This window comes from Antechinus flavipes, chromosome 1 (genome assembly GCF_016432865.1).
Source record: "Antechinus flavipes isolate AdamAnt ecotype Samford, QLD, Australia chromosome 1, AdamAnt_v2, whole genome shotgun sequence".
NCBI lineage: Eukaryota > Metazoa > Chordata > Mammalia > Dasyuromorphia > Dasyuridae > Antechinus > Antechinus flavipes.
In genome coordinates, this window is record NC_067398.1 from 451,232,356 (window position 1) to 451,244,296 (window position 11,941).

The 11,941-nt window shown below is 33.5% G+C and overlaps 1 protein-coding gene across 2 annotated transcripts in view; it reads left to right on the forward strand.

Moving 5' to 3' along the window:
* TRAM1 (translocation associated membrane protein 1) overlaps positions 1 to 10,892 on the forward strand; it is a 36,103-nt gene extending 25,211 nt beyond the window's left edge. For both annotated transcript variants that reach the window (XM_051970061.1, XM_051970060.1), the window contains exons 7-11: positions 2,580 to 2,650; positions 2,750 to 2,854; positions 3,199 to 3,342; positions 4,707 to 4,867; positions 9,240 to 10,892. In XM_051970061.1, the coding sequence (XP_051826021.1) occupies positions 2,580 to 2,650; positions 2,750 to 2,854; positions 3,199 to 3,342; positions 4,707 to 4,867; positions 9,240 to 9,313 (555 nt within the window). In that variant the 3' untranslated portion in view covers positions 9,314 to 10,892. The remainder of the gene's footprint in view (positions 1 to 2,579; positions 2,651 to 2,749; positions 2,855 to 3,198; positions 3,343 to 4,706; positions 4,868 to 9,239) is intronic.
* The last annotated feature ends 1,049 nt before the right edge of the window (positions 10,893 to 11,941 follow it).

The following is an 11,941-nucleotide window of genomic DNA, read 5'->3' on the forward strand; positions in this document are numbered from 1 at the left end:
GCTATTAATTTTCTGAGCCTGAAAAAGTTTCCTATGTACTAAATGAAATCCATTTACCCTTTGAGATCATGGTTCCTTAAGGTGCCAATTCCTCCACATAGCTTTCTCTGCTCCTCAGCCAAAAGTGACTTTGTGATTATCCTAACACTTCATTTTTATGATTTTCACAGTTTTGTTACATCTGTTTATCTCCACTTGAGTAGTGTCTTCATCTTTGATATGCTACACATACATCCCTGCACCTGATACAGACTACTGACAATACAGAATTTTCAAATTAGATTCCCCGTAAATATTAAGTGACTTAATTGAAACTAGGTCAACTTCCTTATTTTACAGTTAAGACCCCAAAAAGCTTTATTGAATTCATACTTTAGTAAGTAATAAGGGTATCATTTAATTATTTCATATGAATGTACAACATCATTAGCTTTCTAATATAAACTCAGAAATAAAAAATAGAAAAAGAAATTGAGAAGTAAAATGGGATATAGTGATTTTAATCCAATAATCAATAAAAAATAGTTGAGCATTTATCATACTCAATAGCTTGCTGAGAATTATGGGAACCACAAGGGAAATATAACAAAATTCTTGCTCTTTAACAGCTTATATTGTAGTTGGGAATAAAGACTTACATTTAAAATAATTAGTCTATATAAAGCAATGTTTTATTTAATTTCTCATATTTAGCAGATTCATAATGTCATCAAAATATACCAAATAACTAATTATAAAAAGTATTGTATTCATTGAAGAATTTGAGAGTTCTTTTATGGTGGTCTTCTTTCTCAGAAAATGATACTTTTAAGCATCAAAGGAATGTCATCAAATATGCCAGGACTTGTTGAACAACAGAAACAGACTTTTAAAATTTTAGTGTTGGAAGGGACCTCAAGGAACATTGTCTGATTCATGTCCAAAAAAGAATTTTTTCTTTAGCTCCCCTAAATTGTCCTTTTTAAGAAAATCCTAATCTGACTTCATTGCTATAGGAAATTCTGGGTGAGAAAATAACTTCTACTGTTCTGCTTAACCTCTAGATAAGTTAACATCAAACTGTTAATGAAGGTTCATTTAAGCAGTTCCTAATCCATTCTAACATTCATCTCTCCATCTTTGCTTAAAAAGTAACATAAGCTTTTTTGTTTTTTTTTAATCAAATGCTTTGCTAAAATTAAAATATATTTTAGATTTAACTAGATTTACAGCATTCCATTGATCTACAAATTTAATAACCTCCATCATAAAAGGAAATTAGCTTAAGCCTCGTGTGACCAGTTCCTTTAAAAAAAATTGAACAAACTTAATTTACACAATAAATTCAGAGAAATGAATTGCATGTGAGCTCATAGATAATTCAGAGAACCAAATTCCCTCTTCTCTTTTGCTTTTTTGGGGGAAAGAAGGTATAATATTTTCATGATCTGTTCTTAATGAAGCCATGGTGATTATGGCTTATTATTACTTTTTTAGATGATCAATAATGTTCACTTTGACTATATGTCCTAGAATTTTCCCTAGGAATTAAAATCAAATGTGTTGACCAGTTTGGCAATATCATTCAATTTCCTGTTTTTGAAAAATGGGATTCCATTTTTTTCTTTCTCTCTTTCTGGAATATTGCTCACTTTTCCATAAGCTTTCAGATATTACTTACATTGTCTCACCAGTAACATCTACCACTTTTTCAAGACATGGGAATATTAATCATCTATGATAAGTAACTTGGATTCTCAAGGCAAATAGTAAAAATTTAGTAGTTCTGCTTTCTGTTTGTTAACAATTGAATGTCGATTAATGAATGGGATGTGGGAGAAGCAGTCTTAGCCTCTTTTTCATCTGTTTTTCCATAACTTAAAAAAAAGAGCAAATAAACCTTTTTTTTTTTTAAATAAATCCTTAGCTTTCTGAGCATTGGCACTCCTGGTGCAGTATTGTGCCATACATGTATTCATCCTCTCCAATCTTCTTCTCTTTACTTCTATTGTCTTTTTTTGGTGCATTTTGAAATGCGCTAACCAGATTGGTTAGTGAATTCCTTGGGAATTCCATCCATCTCTTCGGACAACTGTCATTTTTTTCTCTTTTGAGTCTTCAGATTTTCATTCTTGAGAAGGTCCTATTCCTCTTTGACTGACTGCTGTTGAAGTTTACCTGTCTTTCAGAAATTAAACCACAAAGGCTTGTGGATCTTAGAAATGAAATAAACTTTAAGAGAATAAGATTACTTTCTTTATGGATAAGGCAAGCTAAGGCCTAAAAGCTTAACGCTAGTATGGACAACCCTCAAGGACTTCTTGCTCTTGGGTTCTTTGCTCTGTGTCTGTAGAGCCCATGTATCCCAGATGCTCCAGAATAGTCCTAATTTCCAGAACAAGAAAATTTTATATTTTTTAACATGGTTTTTCAAAGTCTTGTTTTACCTATCTTAGTTGTACTCTTCTGATGCTAAGCAAACACTCAATCCAGCGGAAGAGCATGTTTCTAGTTTAGAAGGTGTTTCTTGTCATTACATCAGACTGCTTCTCTGTCAGTGTGCGTTAGCTAATTTTTGATTCCTTTTTCTGTATTAACAGGAAGATATTCCACGACAACTTGTCTATATTGGTCTTTACCTCTTTCACATTGGTGGAGCTTATCTTTTGAAGTAAGTTATAGGGGTTTTTTTTAACCTCTTTTTATCCCTTCTATATATAGCAGTTACTAAACTAACAATTGTTCAATGTGATTGTTTCTGTTTTAACAGCTTGAACCATCTGGGACTTGTTCTTTTGGTGCTGCATTATTTTGTTGAGTTTCTGTTCCATATTTCCAGACTGTTTTATTTTAGTGATGAAAAATATCAGAAAGGGTAAGTTATTTGTCATGTCACTAAAATGGCACAAAAATATTTTAAATCCATAGCCAAATTATTCGGTTTTATACAATTATTTTCAAAAGCTTAAAATAGTGAAAATAAGTACTTGATTGTTACAAAGTAGGTAGTAATGAGTTTCTTTAATTAACTAAAATGCCTTTGGATAGGACAGAAGCTAACACAATAAATAGAATTTGAAAACAGAATAAGAAGGTTATAATTGGACAAAAATCTAACCTAGCATATGTTTTTGGATTTTTATTCTAATATTTCTGTGATTGTTTTCTTGTCTCATTTGCATATATTAGTGAATTTGACTTATGAAATTTTTCTTACAGATTTTCTTTGTGGGCAGTTTTATTTGTTTTGGGAAGACTTCTGACTTTGATTCTCTCTGTATTAACTGTTGGCTTTGGCCTAGCAAGAGCAGAAAATCAGAAGCTGGATTTCAGTACTGGAAACTTCAATGTGTTGCCTGTCAGGTGCAGTAAATTTATTCTTAGTGAAGTCATTTTGTTTGGCGATAGGTTTTTCATGGATTTTGTTGGAAAGATTCATGCTGGAGAAATTTGGGAACTTGATCCACAACAGGGGAGAAAAACATTAATTTATATTAAATTCAAATATTCATGTATTTAACTGCAAGGAACAAATAATTAATTGAAAATTTTTACGGTATTTTACCATCGTCATAGCTTTTTGGTTTTTGTTGGTTTTTTTAATAGAACCACAATGTTTGGCATTTAAAGTCCTACCTCAGCTTTCTTCTCCCTTTCCTGTCTTCTTACATCTTTACCCTGCCCAATATTGATAAATTCAGTGACACTGGTCTTCTTGTTATTCCACAAAGGAGACCCACCATCTCTCAAATCCACATACTTTATCTGGCTACCCTTGTGTCTAGAATCCTTTCCCCTTTTCCACCCTGCCTCCTGGCTTCTTTAAAAGTCCTCACTAAAATCCTATTTTTTACACAAAAGTTTCCTAATTCATTTTAATCCTAGTACCTTTCTTCCTTTAATTTTCTGTTTATCTTGTAGATAACTTTGTATGTGTTTGCTTGTTGCCCTTCATTTAACTATGAACTCCTTGAGGACAGAGACTGTCTTTTGCCTTTCTTTGTATCCCCTTTGTATCTTTGTATTTTCAACAAAGAAATAAAACGTCATCCCATGATTAGTTTAAGACAGATGAGGAATAGACAATTTAGTCTAGGCATATGATAGCATAATATAAGTTAGCCTCTTTTTTGAAAGAGAAAAGCAATTTTCCCCTTAAATTTTTTTATCCTAATTTATTCTTCTTCAAAAACTTTTCTCTAGTTACACATAAAAAATCATTTTGGGGGGTTATTTATATACATTGGTGTGTTTGTTTATTTTTACATATTTCCTTATGGATCACGTTTGGAGAGAACAATCAGAACAAAAGGGGGGAGGGGGAAAGTGGACATAGCATTTGTTGATTAACATTCAGTCTCTCTATTTCTCTCTATGGATGCGGCAGGCTTTTCCTATCCAAAGTTTATTGGGATTGCCTTGGATCACTGAATCACTGAGAAGAACCAAGTCTATCATAGTTGATCATTGCACAATATTGCTGTTATAGCATACAATGTATTCCTGGTTCCGCTTGTTTTGCTCTGTATCAGTTCATGTAAATCTTTCCAGACCTTTCTAAAATAGGCTTTTCATCATTTTTTATAGAACAGTAATATTCCATTACTTTCACATATCATAACTTATTCAGCCATTCCCCAATTGTTGAGCATCTACTCATTTTCCAACTCTTTGCCATTCTTGATGTACTCCTAATATTTTCTATTTATTTCTAAATATGTTCACAGAATTGCTGTTCTTGCATCAATTTGTATCACTCAAGCATTTATGATGTGGAAGTTCATTAATTTCCAGCTTCGAAGGTGGAGGGAACATTCTTCTTCTCAGCCTCAGATTGTAAAAAAGAAGTCTACAGTAACTAAAGGCAGGTCTTCTAGAAAAGAAAAAGGTTAGTATTGCCCACTATGAGTAAAAGAATCCTTGAAGTAAAAGGAAATGTGAAACAATAGCTGAGTTTCTTTTTTTAAAAGAACTTCATTGTACCTAGGGTGCATTAAGTGTGATGTGGCACCATACCCAAGCCAACCCCTCCTACTCAGACTAAAATCTTTAATTTTCCTGCCACCATGGTAAGAGAAAGGAATTTCTCTCATCAAAAGCTTTCCCTGAACCTTAACCTTCATTCTTTACACTCTCTGTGGCTTTGTTTTGGTATGTTGGTCCCAAATTTGATGTATTGTAATCAGTCCAATGCACGGGGTCTTAGTATTCCATTAATCTTTTACCAGGGTATATAAAATATCATTAGTTTAGATTTAAATATCTTTAATTTCTCTGCTATTGAGGCTACTGATAGTTTAAATATAAAAATACCACAAAGAGATTTGACTACAAGACCCATTTGATCCATTTTCCATTGTTTTTATCTTTTCTCTCTTATTTTTTTTTCTTGTTGTTGTCATATTCTAGACACGTGAACCTAGCCAAATGCGGATAATGTTGTTTGTGCTACTTGTTACTAGGAGGAGACTTAGATGACCTTGAAGTGCTATATAAACATAAGTTTTTACTATTTTCTTTGTTCTCCTAATCTGTGCCTCTGGCTTCTTTTCAAAACTATCCTGACGTTGAAATCATGTCCTGTACCTCATGACTGATAGCTATACTCCTACCATTCCCTAAGAAGTCCTCTCCTCAGCCCTGTCTTCTCCTTTAACATGTTCTGGAGTTCTCTCCTTTGCCTATGGGCTCTAACTTCCAACCTCAGCACTCTGCCATCTTCATACATTGTTTTGGCACTCTTTGCCCTTCCCATCCATCTCTCCCCCTTAAGCACTTTTACACTCTTCATTTGACCAGCTCACCTCATTAGCTTACCATTCTAGAATCCAGCCTATATCTGCCTAGCCCACAGATTTGGACTCAGGGTCTCCTGATTCCTGGGCTATGCTCTATCCACTGTGTCACCTAGTTGCCCCTCAGAATAAGCTTCTTAAGAAAAAATTAGAAATAAAACAACCTACAATTCTTATATTTTAGTGAAGCAATTTTTCCAAGATGCCCTGATTTGTAGTTGAGAGACCTGAATTCAAATCCAAAGCCTGTCATTTAATAATTGTATAATTTTGGACAAATTACTTTTCCTCATTTATAATGTGGGGACAATAATATATATGCCACTGGCCTCATCTTATTATTGTGAAGAAAGCCATAAAAATAAATTGTTCTTGAGAATCCAGAGGGAAAAACAGGTTTTATTGGACTAATCCTCAAACTAGATATTAAGAGGCCAATTCTAGCTGATGGTTAATCTCAGCCTGGTTTTTAGTTTACTGAATAGAGGTAACATTTGGCATTGAGTGACTGGGTAATGTAAGAGAGGTTTAAGACCTGGGTTTGAATCCTGGCTTGATCACTCATTAATTCTATGACCTCCAGTAAATCAGATTCCCTGAGGCCCAGCCCCAGTTTCCTGCCCAGTCAAACTAGAATTCTAAGACCTATCTTACTTCATAGCATTTTTGTGACAATTCAATTGAAATGATAATGTGAATCTCAGATCTTAAGGTCTTAGAGTTGTAGGATTGTAAAATGAAAAGGCATTGGACTAATTTGCAGGCCTGTGTTTTTGCTTATGTTACTTGGGGCCATTGCTCATTCTTTTTTTCTGTTTCCTCTTCCTTAAAATATATTAATTCCAGAGCAGCAGTTTTCAATGGTGTGCCTCATTTTAGAGGGGGAATAACTGAACATAGATAATTCTTTTGCTAATTGCTTCTTTAAAAAAATGCTGCTATGTTTTAGATTGCTTTGAAGTATATAAAATACAGCTCTATTTAACTTCATTTCCTTCGCTTTTAAGTGGAATTATAAATATTATCTAATATTAGTGGATAGCAGGTCTTTCAAATTAATTAAATTATAATTTTTGGCCTTCTGATAAATGACACTGATTCCAAATCACATATAATTCAAAGGGGACAAACAGGAAGTGTTCTTAAAGCCTGAGATGGTAATTTCCTGCGTAGAGACTAGTTTTAGGAAGCTTAACATTCCAAGAACTATAGATTTGTTATAAGATGTTTTTTGGATGAGGATAAAATGATTTATTTCTTTAACATATGGTTCTAGGACCTTAGAATTAGGGTCTTATGAAATATAAACACTAAAGAACAGAGCCAGAATTCCATTGTCCACATTAAAAAAAAGAGTGCCTCCATTTTATCTCTGACTCACTAGGTCAGTCATTCTTTGACTTTGCAGTCTTCATTCTGTCAGAAATCTCTTTACATCCTGAATTCTCAACACCTACAATAATTCATAAACATAAAGGTGGTGTGGAGCAAACTTCAAGAAACTAAAGTACCTTCTGCATCATCAAAGATTAAAATATGTTCTAGATACAAACAAAACAAGCAAACAAAAAAAGAATTAGGGCCTTAAAATTTAGCTTAAAGTTCCTGTCTTATTAGCTGTCTTTCACAGGGAAATGACTGGTTTTATTTTGGTTTGCTTTGTTTACTATATTAAGTGAGAGAAAACTCTTACAACTTCACTTAACCTCGTATTTTGTCCCCTTAACAATTAAGAAATTATTCCTGATTTCCTAATAAAATTTCTCTGTGGTTAGTTTCAGCCCTTTTTTTATGACTTTTCACAGGTACACATTTAAGGTGAGAGTACCTAAATGAGACGGGTTACCCTAATTAGGGTGATTCAAGTAGAATATAATTATATACACTTATGTGTATGTGTACGTATAAACCTTATATACACATATAGATAAATGTTTCACTACTCATCCCTTTCCCATTATTCACTTTTTAATGTATATATCTCTGAAGCTAGTCGGTATTGTGAAAACATAAAAGTGTTTACAGAACTATGTCCACTGAATTCTGATGCTGGGGTGAAGAGGATAGGAAGCTAGATCCACTTGGGACACATGAGAAAGCTTATCCCTGGTGACACTGTTCAGGGAGAAACCAGAATTGTGGGAAAGTCTCAGTTTGCCACAGTGCAAGGCAGATAATAGTTAATTACGTTGCTATGTCCCAATGGACTAGTTGGGAAGCACTAATACATAACATGTGAGAGATGTTGTTCTTCAACCATTAATTCGTGTCTAAATTTATTGATGCCAAAAGGCTTTTTAAAAAAATAGGAGTGACTCAAAATTACACTAAAATTTCTCTCTAGAAATCTTGAAAAATTAGTTCTTCTGGATAAATGAATATTTATGATGACGAGTTTATCCTTCAAGTGTTTTTTTCCCCCTATAAAATTTTGTAGTTCATTTTGGAAAGTTTTCTGAAAGTGATGGTGTTATTCTTTGATTTCTTAGAGTATATTAGTTAACCTTATCTTCAGTAGGCAAATCTTAGACTGGTACTACAGCTGGTGAGCTAAATCCAGAATTGTGTTAGGAGAAGAAATCATAGCTCTCGAGCTGAGAGCAGCTGAGAGGCCATCAGCCCTTCATTTTACAATTGAAGAGAGTAAGCTAAGAGAGGTTAGGAGACTTGTCCAATATGGCACAAGTAGCAGAGACAGACTTTGATCCCCATATTCTTTCCACTGTACCACTCTTTTGTGATGACTGAGTTATCATTAGGAACAATCATTGTGTAGCAAGTTGTAACTTAGGGATTCCTTCAGTCCTCTTGAGGCTGCCAGGCTCTTTGTGAGGCAAAATAACAGTGGGGGAAGTGTTGGATCTGGAACGTCTGAGTTGAGAGTCCATCTTTAGCACTTAGTAGCTATGTCTTCTCTGGCAGTCATAAAACTGTGTCAGTTTTCTGATCTATAGAATGGGAATAATATAAATAATGAAACTTTGTAAATCTTAAACTCTATGGAAACACAGACTATTCATATTTTCTTAATCCTTGTGGATTAAGTGGCACTGAATGATGTTTAAATTCTTTCATCTTTCTTTTTGTAGTTTTTCTGTTTCTTGTTTTCATTTCTCACTGTTTAATATACCTGTCCTCAAACAACTGAAACTTTCTCTACCTTAAAACTTTTTTTGAAAAGGTATGGGGAACAAGTTCTTTAGAATTCTATAAAATGAAAAGAAGCTCTATGAGATCCCCTGGTTCTTTCATTTTGAGTGCATAAGTATGGGTTGGCCAGCATCAATTGGATAAAGGGCAGCCTTTTTTTCCCCCTTAATTGTTTTGTGGCTCTGTTATTCAAATTGAGTCTTTCTTGAACTACCAAATGAAATAATAGATATTGACTGAATTTAATACTGTTCATAATAGCTGCATTAATTACATTTTCACAAATGAATAATAATTATTATTTTTCATTTTCAGAAAATGGTGTAAATGGAACAGTAACTTCAAATGGAGCTGACTCCCCTCGTAACAGGAAAGAGAAATCCTCATAAGTGAATTTTATCAAATTAAATGACTAATGTCCCCAAAGAAATCTGCTTTTTACAATAAGGAGTTCTTCAGCACTAGACGTCATTCTGATCCTAAAAATACAGTTCCTGCTCTTTGATTCTTGCTATTCTTATATGATTTCATGCATCCTTTTTTATGGGCAGTTTCGGGGGAGGGTGATTTCTGTAAGGGAGAGAAACATTTTGGCTTAGACTATAAGCTACTTATCTTCAGATAATTAAGGGACCATCACTTTCTGTTTGTTTTTGTCTTTTTTAAATTTTTTGTAATAATTTGGGATAATTAGTTATTTAAATTTCACATATTAAAGATTAGTGATTCAATGTAATGTTCCCACCTATTTTTTATGAGTTTGGCAAATAGCCAGTTCCAACAAAATCTTTTTTTTTTTCAGTTCTATTTCAAGATCAATATGAAAGTAGCATAAAATTGCAAGTCAAATTTTAAATATGTTTTAGTCTCTGATTTTTAGGAGTTTTGTTTTTAGTAGAATTACAACTGGAAACCTGAATTATCAAACCATCAACATAATTGTGTGCTTTATTTTGTAGCTAGTGGTTGTCAGTGTTGCGTACTGATAGTTGGAAAAAAGAAAGACACAGCTATTCATTGGATGAAGTATTTCAAAGGCATATTGTCTATAATGAATTGAAATTTCTTGTATAAATATGAAAATACTCATAAAAGAGTCTTTTAAAGTGTATCAAAAATACAGACTGGAAAATAGAATATCAAGTGTACACTGTAGAAAGCAAAATCAGATTTATGTAGCCCTTTTAATAAGTTTATCAAAAATTATTCTTAGTAGGGCTTGTCTTAAGTTCAGTGTGTACAATATCCTAGAGCAATGCTTTTTTTTTTTGGTGTGCAAAACCTTTTTGGAAAATAATGCTGTCTATTTGATCAATATATTTGAACAGAATGTCATATTTACATCTAGAATATGTACTATGTGCACTAATTCAAAAAGGAATAGAAAGTTCAGGTGGATGAGCAGTCTTGTGAAAGACAATGCTTTATGTTATAACTAGCTTTGGTTCCATCATTTAATTGAGAAACATTTATCTGTATAAAACATATTTTTGGATAAAATATATATATATATATTTGTATCTTTACAGAAAGGCTATAAAAAGCATTTGAGTAAAATATTTGGTTCCCTTTTCTATAATCATCCTTTGAAATCCTTATAACTATTTGATTTGTCTTTGTCTTTCCCATTCATATATTGTTCCTTCAGTGTTCATATCTTGTCCCTGTTTCTTACTTTTATCAGAAAAAAAGTTAAATGTTTGTGCCTTTTTTGTGTAAAGTTTGCAGACAAAAAAATGCTTTCATTCCCTGACCACCCTGTTATGAGGTCTGCAATTGAAGCGGCCATGCTGCTAATAATGTCATGCTTTCAATTCTTCACAGCTATTGACCCACTTGTAGGAAAAGGGGTCGTCCTTTGTAGCATTATGGAGTTTAGGGGAACTCGATTGTTCCAGTTAAACTGTCATCAGGTTGAACTATACATTGAGAAGCCCAGTCAAAATAAAGACATTTTTACTTTCACAATTAGTATTCTGTATTTTTTCTTTTAGTCAATACGGAGGTTTTATTCTGCTATTAAGTTTTAAAGCCATCATAATATTATTGCCATAGGGTGAATTGTTTGCAAGATTTTTAGCATGCAACTTGAAACTAAGATTTGCATTCTGTGATGATTTTCTGTCCACTAGCATGCCGGAGAAATTAGTTCTTTAAGTTTTAGTGATGTCTTTTGTTTTTTACATCAGTCATTCCTAGATCTAAATATGAACACGTGCACTTGCTCCAGCTTTCTCTTATAACAATGAAAAAAAATTAAAATCATCTGATATCCAGGTGTCTGACAGCACAACAGATGTTTTCAAGGGGTAAATTAATAATTTTATTGGTAGACCTGTCTCTGTTTCAAAATTATTAATTTATTCTTCACAGCTGGGGCCACTGAGCAATCTTGGTAGCTTTGGAAACAACCCAGAAGGGTGGCTCTGGGAAAAACTTAAGCAATAATTATTGAAAAGAGAACTTTTGCAAAAATACCCCTTAGAGCTGTGTTTCTTGGTCTGGTGATGATAAATTTTTCTGTTGTGGAAACTTAAAGGAAAAAAAAAAAAAAGAGCATGACCAGGGCTACAAGAAAGGAAAATTAGTCTAGGAGCATTGTCTGAAGGATGAATTAAGAGTGAGTGGAGAGATATTTGACATAAGAAGACTTATTTGATGTGTAGAATTCTGTTGTAATAGTCTAGGCACAGCTGAGAGGAACACTGAACATGCAGAATTCAGAAGCATGAGAAGATTTGATTTGAATAAAGTGATGTGGGATGAATCAGGAAAATAGGTGCATAAAGACTACAACTATGGGGGGAGGGGGAGGGGGAACAGCTGAATTCTGTGTAATAATAATGACTAGGTGTGTGGTCCTAAAGAAACAACCATCCATCTCCTTTCCTTTACAGAGGTGGAAGACTTTGCATAAGGTTCTTAGAAAATCAAGCACATTTCTATCTATCTAGAGACATATAAATATTGTCAACATATTTAGGGTCATAGTAGGGAGACACTTGAAGCATGGAGGT